General features: G+C 42.0%; 3 protein-coding genes and 2 non-coding genes across 5 annotated transcripts; 2 read left to right on the top strand and 3 right to left on the bottom strand.

Annotated features, from left to right (window-relative positions):
• Positions 1-312: 312 nt before the first annotated feature.
• On the bottom strand, positions 313-15,510 carry LOC134660295 (protein MEMO1). The gene is made up of 9 exons (XM_063516046.1): positions 15,382-15,510; positions 10,872-10,953; positions 10,634-10,702; positions 9,877-9,989; positions 9,229-9,340; positions 6,329-6,394; positions 5,255-5,408; positions 1,972-2,076; positions 313-469 (listed from the first exon to the last, which is right to left on the bottom strand). The coding sequence occupies exons 1-9, from the start codon at positions 15,428-15,430 to the stop codon at positions 332-334; spliced, it is 888 nt and encodes a 295-aa protein (XP_063372116.1). The 5' UTR covers positions 15,431-15,510; the 3' UTR covers positions 313-331.
• Positions 8,511-8,583, top strand: Trnaa-agc (transfer RNA alanine (anticodon AGC)). The gene has a single exon. It is a non-coding gene; the product is annotated as a tRNA-Ala (tRNA).
• LOC134660284 (ferrochelatase, mitochondrial) lies at positions 12,196-27,721 on the top strand. Its single transcript, XM_063516034.1, has 10 exons — positions 12,196-12,284; positions 16,635-16,732; positions 17,354-17,519; positions 18,536-18,653; positions 19,990-20,091; positions 21,260-21,425; positions 22,267-22,422; positions 25,264-25,380; positions 26,286-26,413; positions 27,605-27,721. The coding sequence occupies exons 2-10, from the start codon at positions 16,661-16,663 to the stop codon at positions 27,699-27,701; spliced, it is 1,122 nt and encodes a 373-aa protein (XP_063372104.1). The 5' UTR covers positions 12,196-12,284; positions 16,635-16,660; the 3' UTR covers positions 27,702-27,721.
• LOC134660326 (uncharacterized) lies at positions 12,937-14,772 on the bottom strand. The gene is made up of 2 exons (XM_063516074.1): positions 14,266-14,772; positions 12,937-13,351 (listed from the first exon to the last, which is right to left on the bottom strand). The coding sequence occupies exons 1-2, from the start codon at positions 14,760-14,762 to the stop codon at positions 12,937-12,939; spliced, it is 912 nt and encodes a 303-aa protein (XP_063372144.1). The 5' UTR covers positions 14,763-14,772.
• Positions 23,285-23,357, bottom strand: Trnas-gga (transfer RNA serine (anticodon GGA)). Its single transcript has one exon. It is a non-coding gene; the product is annotated as a tRNA-Ser (tRNA).
• Positions 27,722-27,898: the final 177 nt, after the last annotated feature.

Genomic DNA, 27,898 nt, shown 5'->3' with positions numbered 1-27,898 from the left:
GTGTTTTTAGGTTACGACTTCGTATTATTAGATTGCCCAATTAGAAATGAAGTAATTAGCAAAGAACGAAAAAATACCGTTTCCGTTCCCATACAAAAAATACCGGTATCCGATCCCTGACTCAAAGACGAGCGACGCGCTGGCGTACGAGACGGAGGAGCCCTGCGGCGTGGTGGACTGCGCGTACTTCCCCGTGTACCCTACACGCGTGTACCCCACTAACCCGTGTACCTACTCGAAGACGAGCGACGCGCTCGCGTACGAGACGGAGGAGTGCTACGGCGTGGTGGACTGCGCGTATTTCCCCGTATACCCCACTATACCCGTGTACCTACTCAAAGACGAGCGACGCGCTGGCGTACGAGACAGACGAGTCCTGCGGCGTCATGCACTGCGAAGATTGCGCGTACTTGAGGAACTTTAGCGACATCTTTGGCGCGTTCGAGGAGTTCGCCAGCTTCGATACGGCCTGTTGATGGAACAGTTTACATAAAAAAAATAGTACCAAATAAAAAACATATATAAAAAAAAATACGTATTCCAAATTCAAATTAATTAAAAGTCAATGGTAATGTTACTTATTCCTTATATGCTCTATATTAAAGCATGTATGGAAAAAATACTAGGTATATGGAATTAAACAACATTTAAAGGAAAAAAAATCTTCAGATTGGGAGGCCCGGGCCCACATAATTTTCTTTTAAGACTCCTAATCGCGTCGGGGGTAAAATGCCGGGACAACGTGATGAGGAGATGAGATTCAGTTTTCGGTTTTTTTTTTTACAAAATGGCGGTGCCATACAATTATTAAGTTATGCTCACGAAGTCTACAGCTCATAGAAACACTAGTTTACCTATATAACACTTTAAACTCGCGTTTTGTACACATATTTAATTTCAAACTGGTCTAACACGATATATTTTCATTGTTAGGGTTCCGTACCCAAAGGGTAAAAACGGGACCCTATTACTAAGACTCCGCTGTCCGTCCGTCCGTCCGTCCGTCCGTCTGTCCGTCTGTCACCAGGCTGTATTTCACGAACCGTGATAGCTAGACAGTTGAAATTTTCACAGATGATGTATTTCTGTTGCCGATATAACAACAAATACTAAAAACAGAATAAAATAAAGATTTAAGTGGGGCTCCCATACAACAAACGGTTTTTGACCGAAGTTAAGCAACGTCGGGCGGGGTTAGTACTTGGATGGGTGACCGTTTTTTTTGCTTGTTTTATGTTGATGGTGCGGAACCCTCCGTGCGCGAGTCCGACTCGCACTTGGCCAGTTTTTTTTACCTTAAATTCCGACGTTTCAGCTGAGTTGCACCAGCTGTGGTCACGGAAAGACGAAGGTCACGGAAGTGGTCAGTCTTTCCGTGACCACAGCTGGTGCAACTCAGCTGAAACGTTGGAATTTAAGGTAAAAACAATGAAAATATATCGCGTTAGACCCGTTTGTGAAATAGGGATGATGACACATGTTGAATTTTATAACAAAATCTAGTAAAATAGATAGCAAACGAGCAATTTATCACAATAATGTGGATATTAAAATAAAATATTGAAAAATTACAAAAATACAGGACCTGAAAGTTTCAAAATTTAAGTTTTTTTTTAACTTCCAGTAACGATAAAAGTAAGGGTACCATTCGATTCCTTACATTTCATCCAAAAAAATATTGTATTGCAACTATATACATAAACGCAATATTTCACCGACAAAAACGCAATTGTCTTGTTTTGTCCATACTACAAGATGGGCTCCCAGAGGCCTTGACGTCACGTTCCCTTGTCGTTTTGTTTAGGGCGTTTCGCGAGTGAAGTGCGACTGTCGGCCTTTGACTACAATTTCTGACTTTTGTGTTACTTTAATGCAATGGGTCCCATATAGACATTTGATCCTAAAAACAAACCCGATCGATTGATACCATAAATGAAAATTAGTCATGTAGTCTATTAAACACTAGTTTACCTGTAGTAAGACCCCTATGGGGTGGCGGCCGCATATGGTGTTACCGTATTTGTTGAGGTACTCTGTGAACAAACGCGGGTCCATCGTCTCTATGATGTCCATACCCTGAAATAAAATAGACCGTTTATAAAATAGAACTATAAGTATATATACTTGGTCAAACAGATCTTGTCAGGCGGCAAATTTGAAAAATGTAGGCGCGAAGGGATCGTCCCATATAAAATTTGAATATCGCGCCTTTTTTTACTGACAAGATTTGCTTGACCAGCTATCGTTCGTTTTTAGGGTTCCGTACCTCAATAGGGAAAAACGGAATCCTTATAGGATCACCCGTGCGTCTGTCTGTCTGTCTGTCCGACCATTCCCCCCCCCCCCCTCTTTATCTCTGAAAGTACTGGGTCTACAGTCTTGAAAAAAAATACACAAAATAGTTTTACTTTACCTTTAGATGACAGGAAAACCTATTAGGCCCACTTGCGCCACTCCACTAACCCGGGGTTAACCGGTTAAACCTGGAGTTACCATGGTTACCAGTACAATTTGACACTGTGTTAACGGTTTAACCGCTTAACCCCGGGTTAGTGGGCCTTAGAAAACAACACCAGAGCTGGAAGTGTCAATATGCAGAGAGGGAAATGGGAGCCGTGTCGTCCGCTCTCCTCTCTCGTGTCACCTGTTTGTCGAGCCACTCGATGCTCTGGTGGAGCTGCCCGCGGGCGGAGTCCCGCCAGGTGTAGCGGAACCGCGAGCCCCAGTGGCAGAAGTCGGATGACACCACGAACAGGTTCCGAGGGTCTGCTGTAGGGCTACACGGGAGCGTGTCGTCCGCTCTCCTCTCTCGTGTCACCTGTTTGTCGAGCCACTCGATGCTCTGGTGGAGCTGCCCGCGGGCGGAGTCCCGCCAGGTGTAGCGGAACCGCGAGCCCCAGTGGCAGAAGTCGGATGACACCACGAACAGGTTCCGAGGGTCTGCTGTAGGGCTACACGGGAGCGTGTCGTCCGCTCTCCTCTCTCGTGTCACCTGTTTGTCGAGCCACTCGATGCTCTGGTGGAGCTGCCCGCGGGCGGAGTCCCGCCAGGTGTAGCGGAACCGCGAGCCCCAGTGGCAGAAGTCGGATGACACCACGAACAGGTTCCGAGGGTCTGCTGTAGGGCTACACGGGAGCGTGTCGTCCGCTCTCCTCTCTCGTGTCACCTGTTTGTCGAGCCACTCGATGCTCTGGTGGAGCTGCCCGCGGGCGGAGTCCCGCCAGGTGTAGCGGAACCGCGAGCCCCAGTGGCAGAAGTCGGATGACACCACGAACAGGTTCCGAGGGTCTGCTGTAGGGCTACACGGGAGCGTGTCGTCCGCTCTCCTCTCTCGTGTCACCTGTTTGTCGAGCCACTCGATGCTCTGGTGGAGCTGCCCGCGGGCGGAGTCCCGCCAGGTGTAGCGGAACCGCGAGCCCCAGTGGCAGAAGTCGGATGACACCACGAACAGGTTCCGAGGGTCTGCTGTAGGGCTACACGGGAGCGTGTCGTCCGCTCTCCTCTCTCGTGTCACCTGTTTGTCGAGCCACTCGATGCTCTGGTGGAGCTGCCCGCGGGCGGAGTCCCGCCAGGTGTAGCGGAACCGCGAGCCCCAGTGGCAGAAGTCGGATGACACCACGAACAGGTTCCGAGGGTCTGCTGTAGGGCTACACGGGAGCGTGTCGTCCGCTCTCCTCTCTCGTGTCACCTGTTTGTCGAGCCACTCGATGCTCTGGTGGAGCTGCCCGCGGGCGGAGTCCCGCCAGGTGTAGCGGAACCGCGAGCCCCAGTGGCAGAAGTCGGATGACACCACGAACAGGTTCCGAGGGTCTGCTGTAGGGCTACACGGGAGCGTGTCGTCCGCTCTCCTCTCTCGTGTCACCTGTTTGTCGAGCCACTCGATGCTCTGGTGGAGCTGCCCGCGGGCGGAGTCCCGCCAGGTGTAGCGGAACCGCGAGCCCCAGTGGCAGAAGTCGGATGACACCACGAACAGGTTCCGAGGGTCTGCTGTAGGGCTACACGGGAGCGTGTCGTCCGCTCTCCTCTCTCGTGTCACCTGTTTGTCGAGCCACTCGATGCTCTGGTGGAGCTGCCCGCGGGCGGAGTCCCGCCAGGTGTAGCGGAACCGCGAGCCCCAGTGGCAGAAGTCGGATGACACCACGAACAGGTTCCGAGGGTCTGCTGTAGGGCTACACGGGAGCGTGTCGTCCGCTCTCCTCTCTCGTGTCACCTGTTTGTCGAGCCACTCGATGCTCTGGTGGAGCTGCCCGCGGGCGGAGTCCCGCCAGGTGTAGCGGAACCGCGAGCCCCAGTGGCAGAAGTCGGATGACACCACGAACAGGTTCCGAGGGTCTGCTGTAGGGCTACACGGGAGCGTGTCGTCCGCTCTCCTCTCTCGTGTCACCTGTTTGTCGAGCCACTCGATGCTCTGGTGGAGCTGCCCGCGGGCGGAGTCCCGCCAGGTGTAGCGGAACCGCGAGCCCCAGTGGCAGAAGTCGGATGACACCACGAACAGGTTCCGAGGGTCTGCTGTAGGGCTACACGGGAGCGTGTCGTCCGCTCTCCTCTCTCGTGTCACCTGTTTGTCGAGCCACTCGATGCTCTGGTGGAGCTGCCCGCGGGCGGAGTCCCGCCAGGTGTAGCGGAACCGCGAGCCCCAGTGGCAGAAGTCGGATGACACCACGAACAGGTTCCGAGGGTCTGCTGTAGGGCTACACGGGAGCGTGTCGTCCGCTCTCCTCTCTCGTGTCACCTGTTTGTCGAGCCACTCGATGCTCTGGTGGAGCTGCCCGCGGGCGGAGTCCCGCCAGGTGTAGCGGAACCGCGAGCCCCAGTGGCAGAAGTCGGATGACACCACGAACAGGTTCCGAGGGTCTGCTGTAGGGCTACACGGGAGCGTGTCGTCCGCTCTCCTCTCTCGTGTCACCTGTTTGTCGAGCCACTCGATGCTCTGGTGGAGCTGCCCGCGGGCGGAGTCCCGCCAGGTGTAGCGGAACCGCGAGCCCCAGTGGCAGAAGTCGGATGACACCACGAACAGGTTCCGAGGGTCTGCTGTAGGGCTACACGGGAGCGTGTCGTCCGCTCTCCTCTCTCGTGTCACCTGTTTGTCGAGCCACTCGATGCTCTGGTGGAGCTGCCCGCGGGCGGAGTCCCGCCAGGTGTAGCGGAACCGCGAGCCCCAGTGGCAGAAGTCGGATGACACCACGAACAGGTTCCGAGGGTCTGCTGTAGGGCTACACGGGAGCGTGTCGTCCGCTCTCCTCTCTCGTGTCACCTGTTTGTCGAGCCACTCGATGCTCTGGTGGAGCTGCCCGCGGGCGGAGTCCCGCCAGGTGTAGCGGAACCGCGAGCCCCAGTGGCAGAAGTCGGATGACACCACAAACAGGTTCTGAGGGTCTGCGAGGTAGGGGGCTAATATGGCGCCGTATCTAGAAAAAACATAGTTTTTAGGGTTCCGTACCCAAAGGATAAAAACGGGACCCTATTACTAAGACTCCGCTGTCCGTCCGTCCGTCCGTCCGTCCGACCGTCCGTCTGTCACCAGGCTGTATCTCACGAAACGTGATAGCTAGACAGTTGAAATTTTCACAGATGATGTATTTCTGTTGCCGCTATAACAACAAATACTAAAAACAGAATAAAATAATGATTTAAGTGGGGCTCCCATACAACAAACGTGATTTTTGACCGAAGTTAAGCAACGTCGGGCGGGGTCAGTACTTGGATGGGTGACGGTTTTTTTGCTTGTTTTGCTCTATTTTTTGTTGATGGTGCGGAACCCTCCGTGCGCGAGTCCGACTCGCACTTGGCCGGTTTTTGGTAAAAATTTATGGTACAAGCTTTTATCGCTGACTGTACTTTGCTTTCCGCAGGCAACTAATACTCATCGAGACAATTCTAAAAACATTTTTACACAATTTATAGTTAGCTTTGTTTTATCACAGATAAAGATAAAGATAAAAGATAATCGAATAATGGGGAGTGGGTCTAATTTGGCTTGCAAGATTTGACCCGAATATACATACATACATCTGACCTGCTAGCACGAGTTGCGTTCACGCGCGACTCCATACATATGTATAGCACTTCAAGTATGGGTTGAAAGTTAAATAAAAGCATGTAAAAACCGGACAAGTGCGAGTCGGACTCGCCCACCGAGGGTTCCATACTTTTTAGTATTTGTTGTCATCTGTGAAAATTTCAACTGTCTAGCTATCACCGGTTCATGAGATACACCCCGGTGACAGACAGACAGACGGACGGACAGAGGAGTCTTAGTTAGTAATAGGGTCCCGTTTTTACCCTTTCGGTACGGAACCCTAAAAAAGGCAATATGTATTTAACTCACTTAGCTTCTTTTTCAGGCGTTAATGATCCTACGAGTATAGGTATGATCGTGAAGCCGGTTTTGTATCTGAAAAATAAAAATATAGCACATTACGATACAAGTGCGAATTACCTGTTCGCACGTGTATCGTACAACGTTTTACAGTACATATGGCACTTTACATTTTCAACATACGCACGGAAAGTGCTATTTCCCGCACTATAGTTCGTTTTTTTTAGCATTAGAAATAAGGTAAACAATCTTGATGTGTCTTTTAATTGAAAAACACAATTTTAAAAATAAATTACGGTAAATATGTAACAATTATGAATCTAATACGATCTTTTATAGTCTTCTGCTTTCAGAAGTAATAGTTATTGATTTTTAAAAAGTATTTTTCAATTAAAAGACATGTCAAAATCGCTTACCTTCTTTCAAATTCTTTCTAATGCTAAAAAAACCGAACTATAGTTCGGGAAAGTAGCACCATATGTACATACCTAGGGAGGTGAATTCGTAAATGTTTCAGATCGCAGGTCCATAAATATGTACCTACACAGTTTATACAATAAATATTTCTGATTTCTGATATGCGATCTGGGGGCCGATTTTTGAATTTCGACCACTCGATATCGTGTATTTCGTTAATTAATATATCCACTACTAGGCATTTAAATTCTAAGATAAGATAAGATAATCGTTTATTTGATAAAACACGAGTTATACATAAGATGTCAATATATACAAATTCAGTTCTTTACATGTCTGGCTGGAATTTCAGCATTCAAATATTTATTACAAAATTAAATTACAAATATTAAATAAGCAGTATAGAATCATGTTGAAGAGAAAAAAAATGACAATGTGTACCAATGTCAAATTACTGAACTAAATTATCTCAATATTGTTAATTATAAATAGTTGTATACTACACTACAATAGTTGTATACTACTCTACTAATAGAATTGAAATCGAGTGGTCAATACCAATAGATTCCAAATTTCGATCGCTCGTATTTCAAAAATTAGCATTTCGCCGTTTTCCACCGATTTTCGAGTGACGAAATCGAGCGATCGAAATTCAAAAATCGGCCCCCTGGGGCTTTACAAATTACCGCCCGTGGTTTGTATAAAGTTTTACGTCTTGCCTTGGCCAGGAAGTGAGATTTTCTTCTCGCGTAGGTATCGGGAAGAAAATCTCACTTACGGTGACGTAACGTAGCTAGGGTGACGTAAAAATATTAATAGCACTCGTAAAAGTAAAACACGTGGGTAATAAATTATATATATAGTTCATTTTTTTTAGCATTAGAAAGAAGGTAAGCTTCTTCTTTTCGTGTAAAGGGATCAAACTTCTTAAAACTAAATTTTTGTCTGCCAATGCTTTGCCACTTCCAGCCCTCGGGGTGTAGCCCTCAGGAGATCTTCCTCAGTGCACGTCGTTGAGCACAGAGAACACTGTCTCATGTGTATTGTTGTTTGAGGGACTCCACACTCGCAGGATGTATCACCTTGTCGCCCAATTCCCCATCTCAGAAGATTATCTTTTGACCGACCAACTCCCGTCCTAAGTCTGTTGAGAGCTTTCCATACTGGCCATTTCCATACAGCAGAAGGTAAGCGATCTTGACATGTCTTTTAATTGAAAAACGCTTTTAAAAAATCAGTAACTATTATAGGTGAACCAGGATCTATTGAGGGTGCGCCATGTTGCGGAATTTCACTGGAACTAATTTTTTCATACTACACTGAACTGTCACCCTATACATGAGAATAACAGCGCCCTCTTGACAATTATCATATATTACTGGTCAGGCTATACTTATGAAAGCAGAAGAATATAAATGATCGTATTAGATTCATAATTGTTGCATATTTGCCGTAATTTATTTTTAAATCGTGTTTTTCAATAAAAAGACACGTCAAGATTGTTTACCTTATTTCTAATGCTAAAAAAAACGAACTATAGTTGGGCACAGTTTTCAGAAACGAAAATGAAAAGCTTTTAATAGGGATTGTTACGCCAGACTTTGCGTAGGGGGCGCCACTATAATAAAAAGTAAACAAACCGCCTTAATGCGTCTATTTATTCATTACTTGGAACTCCGGTAGCCGTTTAAGAAGTATAACACTTACGGTAGATGTCGCTAGGGCCTGCCTAAGGCTCATATGTATGGTGGAAATATTCGCTGTATTGGGTTAGGTCTTGGTAGCTCAGATGGAAGAGCACCGGGCTAGCGATCCGGGGGTCGTGGGTTCATGTCCCACCCAAGAAAGTGTTTTTTTTGTTTCTAAGCCAAACTAACTTCGGGCAAACTCGGCTCCGTTCGGCTCAGCATTGCTCTGAGCAATTATTAGGGTTGACACAACTTGACGTCCGTTTGCGTGCACGACCACACATAAGATAATGGCTTGAATTTTGACAACCCTAAATAGCCGAAAGGGATAGTGCCATAAGTTAGAAAGGGATATCATGATTCGACCCTGAATCGCTGTCATACTTCGGTTTTGTAGGAAGTGTCCTTTCTGTACGGTAGTAATGTTATAGTTTGTAGCTTTCTAGTAGACCCCGAAGGCTTATCCTATTGTCTATTGTTCAGTAAAACCGCACGTGCTACTTACCTGCAAAAAAGGGTCCTAATTATTCTATTTGGCACCTGAGCGCGGGCTAGTCCAACGCTCAAAAAACCAGTGTAGGTGCGCTCTCCGATAACGCGCCTTTGTTACGCATCTCGATGACACATTTTAGACTGGTTCTGTAGCGTTCGACTCGCCGGCACTCAGTAACCGAAGTACCGATTTTTTATGCAGGTGGTTGTGGCACGTGGCACGAGCGGTTTTTCTTAACAATAGACAATAGGATTAGCCTTCGGGGTCTATTAGAAAGCTACAAACTATACTTATTATGTGCTAGTACTTACTCTTCCATGACCTTAGCTATATAGGGCAGGTGCATCTCTATGGAGTGCTCATCTTCGTCTGTCTGTACGTCCATCCACTCGAACTGCCGCGTCGCCTCCAACTCCACGTAAACTGGGGGATAAACAAGCATTTTAGTCACTAGCAGAGGTTAGGAAATTTAGGGCTTCAGTACAAATTGGTAGGTACATACATATAATATGCCCACTAGGCCAGACCGGTCGTCTGTATAGGTCAAAAATGTATACTTGTATAGTTTTGAGAGTTTTCCCTGTATCTACTTGTAGTATAAGACGATATTGCTAGTCATAAACTTTGATTCCCTTGAGAGTGTCGAAATAACAAAAAACTTAGAAGTTTGATTTTTTTCACAGCTTTAAGGGACTGTTGTAGATCTGAGTATACAGTTTTAATTTCAACTCGATACCTTCACGCGTTCCCGAGATAAAGGGTCTTGACAGACAAACGGACGGACGGACAAAGTGATCCGTTTTTTCCTTTTGAGGTACGGAATCCTAAGACTGAATTTACCTAAGACCGGGTTAACCGGTTAAACCTGGAGTTACCATGGTTACCAGTACAATTTGACCCTGGGTCAAAGGTTTGACCGTTTAACCCCGGGTTAGTGGGATGGTGCAAGTGGCGCTTACTCTGTTTGTCTATGGTGAGGTCGTAGAGCGGTGTTTGGTACTTGTCGAGCGACGAGAGCGCGCAGCCTCCTAACCGCACGTGGTGCGAGGGGCCCAGGATGAAGATACGTTTGCTGGAATGAATGAATGAATGAATGAATTATAATTTATTCGAAACACACATACACAACAACAGTAAAATAGGCTTAAATCTAGGTAAATTAGTAGGTAAGTAACAATGTTGCGAGGGGTTCCAGAAAAGGATAACACTCAGCATGTGTCGTAGCACATGAGTTGTGTTACGACGCTGATTTTCAGTGTCAAAAGGGTACGTTTAACATTTTTGTAGTAATTATATCCATACTAATTATAATTGCGAAATTGTGTCTGTCCGTGTGTTGCCTCTTCACGACCGCTGAACCGATTTAGTTGAAATTTGGCATAGAGATAGTATGAGTCCCGGCATAGAGAAATATAGTAAGACAAGAGTGCTCACTCCATACATCAGTTAGACTATTAATTTCAGTGTCTACATCTAGCATCGAGTAGCGGAACTATCAGTACTGCTACTTGACAATAGATGTAGCACCGACCGGAAAGTCTTATGCTGTTGAGATAAGACTTTCCGGTCGGTGCTACATCTATTGTCAAGTAGCAGTACTGATAGTTCCACTACTCGATGCTAATAGTCTTTTTGGTACTAAAACTTAATGTAAATTAAGGGCCGGATACCGGATAGTAACCGAGTATCCGGTGCATCTCTACTAAACATACTTACACAACAACAGGGCTGACTTGTCGGTACGCGAAGGCGGCGCAAGCGCCGCAGTATGAGTAGCCGGCATGACTGGAAATATAAAAATAACTAAAATACTAAACGACCTATTTATTTTCTCTTTCTCTCTCTCTCTCTTACACACAAACACACATACACGCACGCGCGCACGCACACACACACACGCAGGAAAAGAGAGTTTAGACGAGAGAGTTAGACGTTTAACATGATATAAACTTACGGGGCGATAATGGCCCGCGCGGGTCCATGGCTGAGGTCCGCCTTGGACAGCCAGAGGTCCAGCTGTCGGGAGAGCTCGTTTCCTGCAACAGATAATATGTGTAGAGGTCAGACCAAGGTACAGTCAGCGTCAAATACTTTGTAGCAACCAAAGTGGCCAAATAGTTCGGTACACCATACCTGACCATACTAAGGGCCACCCCACATCTAGCGTCTTTCGAGCGTCGGCGTCTACAACTCTATGGCCCTGCTCGAAGCAACGTCGACGCAACTGCGCAGCGACGTCATTTTCCATAGCGCTGACCGACGCCGACGCTCGAATGACGCCAGATGTGGGGTGGCCCTAAATATATGGTGTACCGAACTATTTGGCCACTTTGGTTGCTACAAAGTATTTAACGTTGACTGTACACCGCACGCGGTTTTAATCAGGGACCATTACCGGTATAACTAAAAATCAAAATATCTCATAGCATTCACAATATTTCTTTGATATTATAGAATAGTATTTAGGTAACCGTAATAATTGATCACATTAGCTAGAGTAAGCGCAAAAATATACCGGTTAATTTGTATGAAACCGGCCAAGTGCGAGTCGGACTCGCGCACGGAGGGTTCCGCACCATCAACAAAAAATAGAGCAAGAGCAAAACAAGCAAAAAACGGTCACCCATCCAAGTACTGACCCCGCCCGACGTTGCTTCGTTCAAAAATCACGTTTGTTGTATGGGAGCCCCACTTAAATCGTTATTTTATTGTTTTTAGTATTTGTTGTTATAGCGGCAACAGAAATACATCATCTGTGAAAATTTCAACTGTCTAGCTATCACGGTTCGTGAGATACAGCCTGGTGACAGACGGACGGACGAACGGACGGACGGACAGCGGAGTCTTAGTAATAGGGTCCCGTTTTTACCCTTTGGGTACGGAACCCTAAAAAACATACCGGTATTTAGTCCCTGGTTTTAATGGTGTATTCCCATTTCTCCCCGTCCTACATGACCACCACCAGATTTATTTATGTATGGCGGGGACAAATGGGAATTATTTGTATGAAAACATCTATTGCCCGGCGAGGACAAATGGGAATACACCAGGAATACACCAATTGTTTAGCATTAGAATAACGTTGTAAATCAGGCAAATTATGAGGTAAATTTGGTACCTAATTAGCAATGAAAATGCCCTAGTTTATTGAAAATAATCACAAGAAATAAAGGAAATCTACATAAAAATGAGATTTAATTCATGTGGAAAATTTCGTAATTTAGGAAAATTTCGTAATTTAGGAAAATTTCGTTCGCTTATCACTTCTAAATAATATGTATAAAGTTAAAGGGAAATGAAAGAAACCGCAAAGGTATTTAACAAACTACATATAATTTACATGATATAAAAATACATAGACATTTAGGTACCTAAGTTACAGAATATTATTTTCGTAAAGCCCTTGAGTTTGCACTTATTTCTTTTCACATTCTGCTATTAGTGCGGGAAAGTAGCACCATATCTACTGTAGTATAGGTATTACAATACAAGTGCAAAAATAGGAAATTCGCAATCAGTGGCGATATAAATTAAAACACAACCGAAGGGAGTGTTTTAAATCAACACAAGTTGCAAATTACCTATTTGCACGTTTTACACTACATATGGCCTTTAAAACGACATAGGCACGTAAAGTGTTAATTACCGCACTAATGCGGTAAAATAGCACCGTACTGTACTGTAAATACAAATAGGGAGTGTTACTGCAATGTTTTGCCGCCAGAGTGCAGCACTAGCGCTTTTAGTAAACTATAGAGTAACTTAACCTTAAACTGTTTTTTGACAAGTTTTCACAGGCAATCAAATATGACATTGATACATCAAGGCGGTTTGTTTACAAAGGGCCTACCGGGAAACGCGAAATCGAAACGGCTAACTGCCTCTATATTGCTCGAATATGCAAGAGTGATAGAGAGGTTAGATTAGATAACAAAATTTCGACTCTCTTGTTTGCGGTAGACCCTTAGATTGTGACTTATTGTGGGAGTGGCGCCCTAGTTTCGCGTAATATTCCCTATTCATTCCTCCCCATCTTCAACCATTTTAGCAAGCTTCTCCGAAGCCTCCTTCAGCAGTCTCTCGCTAAACTTCGGAAACTTAACCTCAAACTCCGTCTTAAGCATCTCCAGGTCCATTTTACTCAATTCCATTTGCTCGGACATAGTTTTAGTATTCTCATATTCTTTAAACTTGTTCATATCTAAGTTTGAATGCTTCTTGATCTCTTCTAAGCCCCCGATGGCGTCTTGTACGGCGTCGAGTAGCTGCTTGTATCCGCTGTTCTTGTCATAGCCGAAATCAACGTTCTTTGTCACGAGCTTGTCTAGGTGAGCTTGCTCGGTGTTGGACAGGCTGGTAAGGATCTCCGGAGCAGTACTGTTGGCGGTTGCTTCGAAGATTTTAGCGTTGTCTTCGTGGCGCAGTTGGATTAGTCTGAAAAAGAAAGTCCAATCAATTTGTGCCTTTTATTAGGACAAAATTTCACACATCAACCTAGTCCCACAGTACGCTCAATAAGGCTGGTGGATTCTAGATGAAAATATTAATACCTATACCTATGTGTATAATTACATCTAGGTAAATACTTATATACATGAAAAACATCCATAACTCAGGAACATATATTTCTGACAAACACAAAAATTAAAACCCTTTTCAGGAAAAGAACTCAGGAACTCCTGTAGGCCTAGCACATGATTGGCGCATGACGGGTAGTCTATCTCGCCAATCATGTGCTAAGTAATGCCCAGCCAGCGAGTTGGCTCGCGAGCCAACCCGGTATCCATTGCGCGCGGCTGCCGCGCGAGCCAATGTTCGATAGTTGGCCGCGCGATATGGAGACGGGGCTCTAGCTAGGGTTGCCAGATGGTCGGGATTTGGCGGGATTCCCCCGCTTTTTAGCATGTGTTCCCGATTCCCGACCAAGTGAAAATTGTCCCGAAAAACAGCTTCACGTTATAAAACAATAATTTCAAGTTCCGAACTGTCGTCGAGCGAGCGAGTGACCCGCGTCGAGCCGTAATGGGAAGAGCAGCTGACGTAGTGCCAATAATGTAAAATGTCGTTGTTTTTAATACAATTACTTTAATTTGAATGTTTTTTTCCCGACTTACGTCCCAAAATCCCGAAAAATTGATATTTTTTCCCGATAATAGCGCCTTTCGATCTGGCAACCCTAGCTCTAGCCCGGCTGCTTTGTGGGCAGGGTCAGTACGGGCACCTAGGCCAAGTCATTTCTACACAGTTTTCTAGTGACACAGCTTGTTCAGGAGGTAGGTACATAATTTTTGTACAGCTTAGAGAAATACTACTTCAAAACATGAAAATTGCAACTAGAAGTAACTCACCTCTCCTGCTCCTGAACGAACGATATATCCTTCAGACGTCGATTAGTCTTGTCCAGCTGTGACATGGTCTTTTGAAACCTGTCCGCCAACAGCGCCATTTGTTTATCCACATCCGTTTCCTCCCTTTCAATCTTCTCATCCAGCAAACAGTCTTCCAACATCGAACGCAGGAACTTCCCGTACGCTACTTGCTTGTTTTCCGTCTCAAAATCGGGCATAGAGAACTCCGGACGCATTGTTAAATCGGCCTCGCTGACCAGAGTAGCATTTTTGTTGATTTTCGTGGGACGCGTGTTGCGATCTTTCATTGTGTTCGACGGAGCAACGGAACGACGCGTAGTCGGTGGCCCGACAGTCGAAGGCCGTGTTCTGTACGTTTTGGAGGCCGTAGATGACACCGATTTAGATTTTTCAGACATATTAGCGAATATGTTATAAAAAGGGAGTGTATTAGTCGTTTGTTTACGAGAAAATGACATTCGTTTGAATAGTGTCATGGCAACCGACGTTTCCGGTGCGTTCGGAAATATATATTCGTACTTCACACAAGTTTTTATAGAGGTTAACGGAAGAAAACTTAAAAACATAGGAATAGGAATATATGTGCCGTGCAATGCCGACTACTAATAAAACCATTAGTTGCTAACTTATTTTCTACTTTCAGTAGCAAAAACAAATAATTTGAAGTGTGCTCCTTACATCCACAATGAGAACACATTTCTGAACACAAATTTAAACGGAAGTCAGTCAAGCTAACAATAAATTAAAATCATGTATATTTATTTACGTTACCATCTTTCTACGTAAAATTATATCCTAAAAGAGTAAAAAAATAATTGTTTTTATTGAAATAGAGATACTTTTCTCAGATAATGGACAAAGAAACAAATCATTCAAAAGGTCACTGAACTTTTGACTTACGTAGTCATTCACCAAAAAAAAATTATATTAAATTTAACAATACAGCAATCAAAATACGATGAATCCAGTAAAGCAGGAAAAACAGAGCACATTAAAGAAAACAACAATGGACGCAATAAATTACAATATCATTGTATAACTCCTCTACGTTGAGAATACCAAATCAACATTTAATAATACGGAAATGAGACATACCATTCTCCGTATACCAGCTTCCAGCGTGCGAAGCGTTACGGCAGGACATTTTACTTTGATCCTAAACTTAGGAGTTAAAACCGAATAGTTAAAATTTTATCTTTACAATCACAAAAATAATACTTTGACGTCGACCTGTCATACATTTATTATGTATCGGTGAGTGAATGGTGAATGGAACATGAATGGAAGAATGGTTTTGTAATAATAGTAATACCAGTTTGTTATTGCCATATACGCCCATATAGAGAACCATTTATTTTTTTGAAAATATGATGTGATACGTGCGATATATATACATTTCACTGTATTTAAATTCTAATCATCTTATTAAATTTCAATAAGGCAAATTAAAAATTAATAGTAATTCGTATGTAAATATCATGTAAATACTTGGTGTAAATAAGCAAACGTCATTATGAATGAGTATGACATGACAATATGTTTTAACCATTCGTTCAATCACAATCATTCAAAAATTTAGGTTTACTGGGTTGCAATGAAGTGAAATTTCATATTTGTTTTTATTAATGAAAATCGGCATTTGATAACATTTATCAACTAGTTTAGAGTGAAATTTTAGTTGATCTCAATATATTCCATATATTTTGTTTGTATAGTGGTTTGGTAGTAACTTTGCTAAAGTTTTTAGCCGGAAAAGTAACAGAATGATTTCAATTTGTAAGTCGGAAAGCTATAAGTTGTATGTTTATTAGAGACATATGCTGTTTATTACATTACGGTACCTTTTTATAGTAATATAATAATACGAAATTAAAATGACGGGTGAAATGTAAATCTGGAATTATTATATATAGGCTTATCTAGAATACAATATCTATTGTATATAGGTACAATACAATAGTTATTGATTTGTAGATAAGCGGAATCTTATTACTAAACCTTAGCTATCCGTCTGTCTGTCTGTTAGCTGTAATTCCTCTTCATTAAACGTACAATTGTATATTACATTACAGTATAGATGCATAATGTTTCATATTTACCGTAGGCCCTGTTTTTTTAGAGTTCCGTACCTTAAAAGGAAAAAACGGAACCCTTATAGGATCACTCGTGCGTCTGTCTGGCTGTCTGTCCCCCCCCCCCCCTTTATTTCCGAAACTACTGGGTCTAAAAATAAAAAATAAATACACAATAGTTCTTTACCTATAGACATAAAGATGTTGTCTGTGCTATAGATGACAGGAAAACCTTTTACAGTTTTGTTTTGTGAAAAACTTGAATTTTTGTATCAGGTAAAAGCGCAGCGTTGGTGCGGAGGATGTCAACCAGTGCCAAGCCCAAGACTGCCATAATAATGTTGAATATGGGGGGCCCAGAGACCACGGACCAGGTAAAACTATAGGTATTTATAATATAACCTAGTGTCCCACAGTCCTAATACTAGTACCTAAGAGAATAGATAGTATAGAGGGGTCCTGTCATAGTACATTTTGTAGTCACAGTAAATTTACTGCCATCTATCACACACGATTAAACCTCAAAATTAAAATGTATAAAACTATCAAAAAATGTATATGATAAATGATTTTATTATTTTTACTGACCTTTAAACCCAGAGGGTAAACTAGGCCTTATTGGGATTAGTCCGGTTTCCTCACAATGTTTTCCTTCACCGAAAAGCGACTGGTAAATATCAAATGATACTTATTTCGTACATAAGTTTCGAAAAAATCTGTGGTACGAGCCAGGGTTTGAACCCTCGACCTCCGGATTGCAAGTCGCACGCTCTTACCGCTAGGCCACCAGCGTTTCAGGCCTAGATTTATTTATTTATTTAAACTTTATTGCACAAATTCCCACAAAAAGGGTACAAATGACGGACTTAACGCCTTGAGGCATTCTCTATGAGTCAACCATTGGGCTAAACAGAGACAGTTTGTTTGGTGCAGGATTGTAATAGTGGATTTATATTAATAATTATTATAATTATTGATAATATTGCAATCCGCAGGTAGGTGGCTACCTCCTCCGCATCATGACAGACCGGGACATGATCCAGCTACCGGTACAGAGCCGGCTGGGCCCGTGGATAGCCAAGAGGCGGACGGAGGAGGTTCAGAAGAAGTACAGTGAGATCGGGGGCGGCTCACCGATACTCAAGTGGACTAACACACAAGGTACAGTTTTGATTAGTGTTAGAGTCTGTGCGGAAACAGAAGAGTCCTGGATTGTATGGGGCCCAATACATACCACGACTCTTCTCTTTCCGCACAGAGTCTACAGCTTTATACCATATCTCGCTGCTTGAGCAAAGAGAGCGGAACTTGCTTGAATAAAGAGAGAGTTTTTACTTTACAATCTTTACATCATAGAGCAGCAGCGGTCGGCAACTTTTTAGCAGCCAAGGGCCACATAGTAATGCTGAAAATTGTTGAGCATTAGAGTTTTCGCTTGTCGCGACATCTGTTATCAACTAGCAGTACTGATAAATTCCGCTACTTGACGCTAGATGTCGACTACGAAAGAACTCGCGTTTTGGTAAGAAAACTGATGTATGGAGTTACCACTCTTTCTTTACTTATATTTCTCTGTGCTTTACATACATGTTGCTTAAGGGGCTACCTGGGGTTTTCATCGATTTTTGACAACTTTTGAATCGAATCTTCTTTTTTTGCACCACAGATAGAATTATAAGACAAACGGCTATCAGTTCTTCAATCTTTTATCTCCATTTTTGTCGACCGGATTTTGAAAGAAATTAACGCTTATTTTTTTATAAGATTTCTTAAAACATTGTCAAAACAAACAACTAACATTGTCTAAACAAACATATTTTTCGTATCTAGTTTGCTATGAAGGATCTTAGATATACGAAATCTAGACATTTGGGTTCGTCTTTGACGTCTCGAAAAACGTGTCGAGGATTTTAATTTTAAACTAATTAACACAAAAGTTATGGCCAGAAAACCTGTTCAACTTTGGTGCCAAATATCTCGAAGACTATGAACTTTGAAGTAAATATGGGATACTATATTGCTTAAAGCCGTTGTTGTTAATATGATAAGCTACAAAAAACATTAGAAAACTAAGGGATTCAGATCGAAGGTCATTGGCGTGGGGGATCCCCTTAATCATAGTCCGTTGCGGAGTGCTGACCACAGTGTCACTAATCTAGTCTAACTATATTTCGCAGGTGAGCTGCTCACTAAGAAACTAGACCAGTTATCTCCGGAGACAGCACCTCATAAGCACTACGTGGCGTTCAGATACGTGCCTCCCTTCACCGCTGATACTTTCAGCCAGCTGGAAAAGTGAGTCCCACAGTTTACTTTACTATATTATGTCTGTTTTAGGGTTCCGTACCTCAAAAGGAAAAAAAAACCGGCCAAGTGCGAGTCGGACTCGCGCACGGAGGGTTCCGCACCATCAATAAAAAATACAGCAAAAGAATCGTGTTTGTTATATGGGAGCCCCCCTTAAATATTTATTTTATTTTATTTTTAGTATTTGTTGTTATAGCGGCAACAGAGATACATCATTTGTGAAAATTTCAACTGTCTATCTATCGCGGTTCATGAGATACAGCCTGGTGACAGACGGACGGACGGACAGCGAAGTCTTAGTAATAGGGTCCCGTTTTTTACCCTTTGGGTACGGAACCCTTATAGGAGGATCACTCGTGCGTCTGTCTATTTGTCCGACCATTCCCCCCTTTACCTCCAATACTCTCTTCTAAAATTTTCAAAAATTACACAAAATAGTTCTTTACCTATAGATGACAGGAAAACCTATTAGAAATGTGCAGTCAAGTGTGAGTCGGACATAATTACGTAGTTTTTGAACCGACCCCTACGGCTTTTGTAAAGACACACAAAATACATTGTTAAAAATTGGGTAATGTACGGAACCCATGGAACGCGAGTCCGACTCGCACTTGACCGTTTTTTCTCTGTTCTTGGTGTACCTTAGGGCCGCTTGCACCTTTCACTAACCCGGGGTTAACCGGTATCCATAGAGTGATTCTTGAGGAAGGTTTAGGTGTATAATCACTACATAGTATAAAACAAGGTCGCTTCCCGCTGTCTGTCTGTATGTTTAGATCTTTAAAACTACGCAACGGATTTTGATGCAGTTTTTTTAATAGATAGAGTGATTCAAGAGGAAGGTTTTTGTATAATTTGTTAACCCGTGCGTAGCCGGGGCGGGTCGCTAATATCTTATAATTTGAAGCTGGGGCGGGTTGCTAGTCTAGAACACTTTTTTGGTATATACAGGGTGCTTCCTGTAACAGGAGCAATAAATTAAACTGTAGGCTGTACTCCTCAAACTGACCAATATTTGTTCAGCAACTTTTTGAAAGTAACTCATGTTTTGATTTTTATTACACTTTAAAGTTTATTCTAAGACGCAATGTATTGCAAATTTTGTTATGTTTAAAGCGTGACAAGCAACGTCAAACACACTGATGTCAACGTACATTGAAGGCAATATTTATTTTGTATGAAAAAGAGGAAGTCTAAAGGATTCATAATTTTTAAAAGTTGCTGAACAAATGTTGGTCAGTTTGAGGAGTGCAGCCTTTAGTTTAATTTATTGCTCCTGTTACAGGAAGCACCCTGTATATAAATAAATTTGTACTTGTTCTAGGGATGGTGTGGATCGCGCCATAATATTCTCGCAGTATCCTCAGTACAGCTGTGCCACCACAGGATCTAGTTTAAATGCTATAGCAGACTTCTACAGAGACAGGTAAAGTAATCACTACATAGTATGTATGTATGTATGTATAAACTCTTTATTGTACAAAACACAAAACACAAATTTATGGCACAGGATAGGCAGTACAAAGGCGAACTTATCCCTTTAAGGGATTTCTTCCAGTTAACCTTTGAGTAAATGAGAATTGATGAAGAACGCATAGTATAAAAGCTCTACATTTTGATACCCTACTCGATAGGTTTGCAAGATATTTTTTTCTTAAGGTTGCGTAATATGACGTATTGAGTCAATGTCAGTAATGACGTCACATATCCTATGTCACCCGGGATGACGTAAGGATTCTAATGATATATCATACATCTAAATCGGTTAGGGCATTCTGAAGTTATAGTGGAATAAAGAAACTCACATAACATACAAACATGAACGCTGAAAACAATACACTCTTTTTGTTTGGGCAGTCGTGTAAAAACAAAGTCGCGTCCCGCTGTCTGTCTGTCTGTATGTATGCTGCAGTCACCTGAAGCGCACCAGCGACGCTCTCAGCGGTAGATAGCAGTCGCTGTGTGATGATGATGTATGCTTAGATCTTTAAAATTACGCAACGGATTTTGATGCCGTTTTTTTTTAATAGATAGAGTGATTCAAGAGGAAGGTTTATGTATAATTTGTTAACCCGTCCGAAGCCGGGTCGGGTCGCTAGTTTATATATAGATTGACTCCTACTTAAAAAAACACAAATCAAATTTAATAAAATATTTTATTTATTATATTATATAGTAGTAGTTAATCACTTTATTGCACACAACACAGATTTACATAAAATTTACAGAAATAAAGGTACAAAGGCGAACTTATCCCTATAGGGATCTTCCAGCTAACCTTCGAGTAAAACGGGTTATTCCCACTAGTTACCACCAAGTTCTTACCAGTGGTAACTACTGGGAATTTTTTTCCCACCTTTTACCACCTTTTTCAAACCAACTCGGTTTGGTGGTAACTAGTGGGAATTTTTATTCCCAGTAGTTACCACCAAAATTTTGTTAGAGTTAAATATGTACTAATAAAAACAGTATAAAATAGTATATATAGTATAATAGTAAAAACAGTATAATATAGTTACCACTGGTAACAACTTGGTGGTAACTAGTGGGAATAACCCAGTAAAACAAGTCTGATAAGTTTATTTTTATTGCAGATCTGTTCCTAAAAACATCGAATTTAGTATGATAGAGCGCTGGGCCACTCACCCGCTGCTCGCTGAAGTGTTTGCGGAGAGGATCAGAGAAAAACTGGCCAAGTTCAAAGAAACAGTGCGGGACGATGTGCTAATACTGTTCACCGCACACAGTCTGCCTTTGAAGGTAAATATAATTTCTATGTATAGATAGACACAGAATAAATAATAGTACTAGCACTCTAACAAAATGTGTCTATTATGACAGATATGACCGCTAGGTGGCGTCCGTTCCGTAGCGGTAACTACTATACTATAATATGCTAGACACCAAAATTGGTGTGGGGCGCATGTGCTTGTAGCAACACGACGAAATCGCGAAGTGAGCCACGCCTGGTATAGATAAAATTCACTGAAATGTAATTGACGAAAACACGCCATAGTGACACCACTGACGTTGCAAACGTCCATAGGCTGTTGTGGTCGCTTACCATCAAAGTTTGTTTACTAAGTCTACAGACTTCTATTTTTATTAAAAGGACGTAAGTGCCAGAAAGATACGCCTTTTTTATATCGTACTAGCGACCCGCCCCTGAACTGCATGCAATTAGATGAACTGCACCAAAATCCGTTGCGTAGTTTTAAAGATCTAAGCATACATAGCGACAGACAGCGGGAAGCGACTTTGTTTTATACGACATATGTGATGACCGGTCTGGCCTAGTGGGTAGTGACCCTGCCTGTGAAGCCGTGGTCCTGGGTTCGAATCCCAGTAAGGGCATTTATTTGTGTGATGAGCACAGATATTTGTTCCCGAGTCATGGTTGTTTTCTATGTATTTAAGTATTTGTATATTATATATATCGTTGTCTGAGTACCCACAACACAAGCTTTCTTGAGCTTACCGTGGGGCTTAGTCAATTTGTGTAATAATGTCCTATAATATTTATTTATTTACTTTTTTATTTATTTATTTATTTGTTTATTTATTTATTTATTTATATGTAGTGATGTATTTATTTTGACAGGCGGTATCTCGCGGCGACACGTACCCTCACGAGGTGGCCGCGACGGTGGCGCTCACCATGTCCAAGCTGCGAGTCCCCAACCCGCACCGGCTCGTCTGGCAGTCCAAGGTTGGCCCGTTGCCCTGGCTCCAGCCTTACACCGATGACGCGATCAAGGTATATATAGTTAAATAATAAATAATAAATAAAAAAAAAAAAAATTAATAGTTAATAATAAATTAAATTAAAGCATAGAGAAAAAAATACATAGAGTGCTCACTCCATACATCAGTTCAGACTATTAATTTCAGTGTCTACATCTAGCATCGAGTAGCGGAACTATCAGTACTGCTACTTGACAATAGATGTAGCACCGACCGGAAAGTCTTATCTCAACAGCATAAGACTCCGGTCGGTGCTACATCTATTGTCAAGTAGCAGTACTGATAGTTCCGCTACTAGATGCTAGATGTAGACATTGAAATTAATAGTCTGAACTGATATATGGAGTGAGCACTCTATGTATTTTTTTCTCTATGATATGGGTTAATCAACTTTTTCTTGTCACACATTGCTATGGTTACGGTCTCCTGAGTCACTCTTAAAATTCTAGGTTTTTCGTATTTAAATGAACCAAACTTGCATATTATGGTAGTTATAAGGCCTTTCCATAATGGGACATCTACTGAGCATGTTAGTAGAACATGGTACAGCACTTCTTCTAACAATCTATGCTACTATTGTCTCCTCGCTGATGGGACGGAATAACAACAAGAAATAGTTGATTGACCCAAATTAAACTTTACGGAACTGATTTGGTAGAATTATGTTTTGTAAACTGAAATAGATGTCATTTTTTTTATTTATTTTTTTTATTTAACGCAAAATGCAATTTTACAGGACTAACCTAAGTCATTACATTCCTTATGCCTAAGTTCAATTATACATAATACTAATAATAATAAAATAAAACAAAACGTTTACATACATATCGGTCATACAATACATATATTAAAGAAAAAGTGACGAAGCCCTCCAGTGGTGAAGGCCGGATTCGAACCGGCGTCTTTAGCAATCCGGGCTAACGCCTTGAACCCCTTGGCCACCCCGCCACGGTGGAACCCGTCCCAATTTCTCGACTATATGCCATAAGATGGCTAAGCGCCATAGGCGCCTTTGACCAACTCTTAAGAGGCCGGTATCGATTTTAGTCGCAAAAATGTAAAATTGATAGATTTAGTCGATGAAATTGTACACCTTTTGTTACGTAATAGAAATAACAAGTACTGGTATCTATTAGCACGTCTTCTTATCTTACATTTGTACAGATCATTTTTTTGAAAACTGACTCACTCAATTAGTAATGATTTTTTTTCTGATGGACGTTTAGGTAAACGCACGTAAAGCACTGATTTAGTCGATCTTATTTGTAAATTTCGTAAAGTTTGGACTGCTAAAAATGGTAATTTTGTATTACACATATCCTATACTCCAACTTGCATAGACTACATTTTTGTTATATGATTCTGAACGAGAGTAAATGAAAGTTATACGAAATCAATTTCCACCAGAAATTACTTCAAAACAAGTGAACATTTTTCGTGAAAATCGACTTAATTTCAACGTAATATTGATACTTAAACAATCTACAACATTTCCTGAAACTGTTCTTATACATCATTTTTTATAATTTATAAATATAATTTTATGATGAATTTTTAAAAACTGCCCCTTCTCCTCACATATTGCCGGTGACGCACGCTCGGGACCTTATTATTAAAAGGCAAGATGAGAAGACGTGTTAATAGAAACCAATACTTATTATTTAGATATTACGTAATAAAAGGAGTACAATTTCAACGAGTAAATCTATCAATTTTACATTTTGGCTCTAAAATCGTTAACGGAGCCTTAAGGGCAAGCACTATGCGCTTGCACCTCCTATTCAGTACCAATTAATCTATTTCAGTTTATCATTTATACAGGGTCATTTTTGGACCTAATCACCTCGCAAAATATGGCTAACGGCCCAAAAATGACACTGTATATATTAGTGTGACTACTTAAAAAACACAAGTCAAAATATTTAATAAAATAATTTTATTCCCAAAGTTGTGTACCTTTCTTACAAATACATAAGTCAAAACGACAGATAAAGACAAACAATTCATAGCTAATTCAGGCCGGTAAGGTGTTTATGAATAAACCCATGCTTCTTCCTCGCGTTGTCCCGGCATTTTGGCCACGGATCATGGGAGCCTGGGGTCCGCTTGGCAACTAATCCCAGGAATTGGCGTAAGGCACTAGTTTTTACGAAAGCGACTGCCATCTGACCTTCCAACCCAAGGTTGAATAGGCACCTTCTGTGCAGGCTCGCTCCATCGTAGGCCACGTCTTCGCCTCGGCTAGTCTGTGGCCATGAGTAAGCACATTCATAATGGGTATAAAAATAAAAATAAACCCACAGGATAAACTAGGCCTTATTGCGATTAGTCCGGTTTCCTCACGATGTTTTCCTTCACCGAAAAGCGACTGGTAAATATCAAATGATATTTCGTACATGAGTTCCGAAAAACTCAATGGTACGAGCCGGGGTTCGAACCCGCGACCTCCGGATTACAAGTCGCACGCTCTTACCGCTAGACCACCAGCGCTGTCATAAACATGTGCATCGTTATTTTATTTAGTTTCACCTGTCCCGTTGTCTGTCTGTCGGTCTGTAATCAAATCTTGCAAGTTAAATTTGATCCACTTCCCGGTTTCCGATTGAGCTGAAATTTTGCATACACATGTAAGTCGGGTGACAATGCAATATTATGGTACCATCGAGCTGATCTGATGATGGAGACAGGAGGTGGCCATAGGAACTCTGTGATGAAACAACGCAACCTAATTGTGTTTGGGGTTTTTAGAATTGACTCGATGAGTATTAGTTGTCTGTGGAAAAAATAGTACAGTCAGCGATAAAAGCTTGTACCAAAAATGATTTTTTTGCCAAAAACTTATTTTTATTTACAGGCATATTCCAAACAGGGCAAAAAGCACCTCATCCTAGTACCCATAGCGTTTGTGAACGAGCATATAGAAACTTTGCACGAATTGGACATAGAATACTGTGACGAGGTAGCCAAAGAGGTGAGTGGAATATTTGTCTATGGTGCTTTTTAGGGTCCCGTATCCAAAGGGTAAAAACGGGACCCTATTACTAAGACGCTGTCCGTCTGTCTGGCAGCAGGCTGTATCTCATGAATCGTGATAGCTAGACAGTTGAAATTTTCACAGATGATGTATTTCTGTTGCCGCTATAACAACAAATACTGAAAAGTACGGAACCCTCGCTGGACGAGTCCGACTTGCACTTGTCCGGTATTTTATAAACTTTACTAGCGACCCGCCCCGGCTTTGCACGGGTAAACCTTAACAAATTATACACCCAAATCTCCCTCAAGAATCACTCTATTGATAGGTGAAAACCGCATGAAAATCCGTTCAGTAGTTTTCCGTGCACATTTTTTTTGCCTTTCCAAGCCTCGTTCTCTTTTAGCTTGTTTTGTGCAATCTGAAAGGGAGACCTTCACTAACACTCTGTCAATTATAATAAACTAGCGACCCGCCCCGGTTTCGCACGGGTTAACAAATCATATATAAACCTTTCTCTTGAATCACTCTATCTATTTAAAAAAAACGCATCAAAATCCATTGCGTAGTTTTAAAGATCCACAGACAAGACATCCTCTAGGCTGAGCATAGTAGCGCTACCCCCTCTGCCACAAATATACGGTAGTTTTACTCCATTCTCGAGTCAGTGTCTTTGTGTGACGTCCGTGTCTTTGAACGGACCAATCACGGCACGGGATTCGCTCACCTCGTCCCCCGCACCCCAGTATTTTTGGCAGCATCGGTTTCATGAAATAATTGCTCTAAACTCCGTCTAGAGGATTCCTAGTCTATGTAAAGCTCTAAGCAAACAGGGACAGACAGACAGCGGGAAGCGACTTTGTTTTATACTATGTAGTGATGGTATTATTTCTCGTTGACAGGCAGGCGTGATACAAATAGAGCGAGCGAGTGCTCCCAACGACCACCCGATTTTCATATCGGCTCTCGCTGACGTGGTGGCTACACACATGAAATCAGGCCCTAGGGTCTCTAAACAGTTCCTGAACAGGTATGACCTGCTACCATAGAGAAATATGTGACGTTATTTATGAAAAGGGACCTTATTGTCGATATAAATACAATGCCGCGCGACGCTGTGCGGCGTAAGCGCCATCGACAATCAGGTCCCTTTTCATGGATAATGCCCCATATAAGTAAAGAAAGAGTGGTAACTCCATACATCAGAATTTTATATTTAAAGGAAAAAAATGGAAAAATTACGCTACCGGCAGGACTTGAACCCGCAACCTCCGCAATCCGTGCGTTAGCTCTGCCAATTGAGCTACGGAAGCCTACCAGAATCTTGCGAATCTTTCCATTCCTTCCCTCATGCATACACACCTTTTGGGGTGGCGTATAGCGACATCTACCGTAAGACGACTACATCTTTAAACGGCACTGGAGTCTCAAGTTGCATTGAGAATTCACCAGTAAGTTTTTTTTTTTCCTTTAAATATAAAATTTGGAATATCGCTCGCAGACGTAATCTGCATGTTTAAAAAATTGGTTCCATACATCAGTTTTCTTACCAAAACACGAGTTATTTCGTAGTCGACATCTAGCGTCAAGTAGCGGACATTATCAGTTCTGCTAGTTGACAATAGATGTAGCGGCAAAGTAAAACTAATGCTCAACAATTTTCAGCTAATATTATAACCGGATGCACCGGAACTCTATTTTCAACTCCTTCCGCTTGTAATATTAGTTGTAAATTGTTTTAGCAGTACATTTTTCGTCAGTAGCGACACTTGTGACATCTGGTGTCAAGTAGCGGTACTGATAGTTCTACTATTTGACGTTAGATGTCGACTACGAAATAACTCGCGTTTTGGCAAGAAAACTGATTTATGGAGTTATCATTTATCATTCTTTCTTTACTTAGTGTTGTGTAGCGTCCATAGGCTACGGTGACTGCTTACCATCAGGCGGGCCGTTGCTTGTTTGCCACCGACGTGATATAAAAAAAAAACAAGTTTTTCAAACGTTTTGCTTGTTAATATTACAAAATTACAAATTCTACTTGTTAACTTAACTGTCACATATTATGTGTCAAAGGACTGTCTCATTTCAAACATAGACAGAATCATACTATCTTTGTCTTACACTAGTACTAGCACCCAAATGAAAAGGATGAGTATAGTTTTTTTTATTCTCATTTACTGATAAATTTGGTTTGACTAACTGTATGTTTCTATTTCAGATGTCCCCACTGTGTGAGCAAGAGATGCGAGATGTCCAAGAAATTCTTCGCACAACTAGTCGGCTCCGAAATAGATAAACCCTTTTTGACCGCATAAATAAATAAATATAATATTTTATACAATCGTGATATAATACCTCGTCTGTTCATAAGTTTTGAGATGACACAAAATTTCGTAAAAGCAAAGAGAAAAAAATACATAGATTGCTCACTCCATCATACATCAGTTTTGGTACCAAAAAGACTATTATTTTCAGTGTCGACATCTAGCATCGAGTAGCGGAATTATCAGTA

Source organism: Cydia amplana, chromosome 26 (genome assembly GCF_948474715.1).
Source record: "Cydia amplana chromosome 26, ilCydAmpl1.1, whole genome shotgun sequence".
In the NCBI taxonomy this organism is placed as follows: Eukaryota; Metazoa; Arthropoda; class Insecta; order Lepidoptera; family Tortricidae; genus Cydia; species Cydia amplana.
This window is presented reverse-complemented; position numbering and strand designations above follow the sequence as displayed.

What these genes read in the sequence shown, in the direction of transcription:
- LOC134660326 (XM_063516074.1), bottom strand. Translation starts at nt 14,762, where the DNA reads ATGACACTATTCAAACGAATGTCATTTTCTCGTAAACAAACGACTAAT. An exon ending in TTCGTTCAGGAGCAGGAGAG is followed by an intron (nt 13,352 to 14,265) that starts GTGAGTTACTTC and finishes TTTCTTTTTCAG; the next exon opens with ACTAATCCAACTGCGCCACG.
- LOC134660295 (XM_063516046.1), bottom strand. Translation starts at nt 15,430, where the DNA reads ATGTCCTGCCGTAACGCTTCGCACGCTGGAAGCTGGTATACGGAGAAT. An exon ending in CCTCACCATAGACAAACAGA is followed by an intron (nt 9,341 to 9,876) that starts GTAAGCGCCACT and finishes TTTATCCCCCAG; the next exon opens with TTTACGTGGAGTTGGAGGCG. An exon ending in ATAGCTAAGGTCATGGAAGA is followed by an intron (nt 6,395 to 9,228) that starts GTAAGTACTAGC and finishes TTTATTTTTCAG; the next exon opens with ATACAAAACCGGCTTCACGA.
- LOC134660284 (XM_063516034.1), top strand. Translation starts at nt 16,661, where the DNA reads ATGTCAACCAGTGCCAAGCCCAAGACTGCCATAATAATGTTGAATATG. An exon ending in GTGACGAGGTAGCCAAAGAG is followed by an intron (nt 25,381 to 26,285) that starts GTGAGTGGAATA and finishes TCTCGTTGACAG; the next exon opens with GCAGGCGTGATACAAATAGA. An exon ending in TCTAAACAGTTCCTGAACAG is followed by an intron (nt 26,414 to 27,604) that starts GTATGACCTGCT and finishes TTTCTATTTCAG; the next exon opens with ATGTCCCCACTGTGTGAGCA.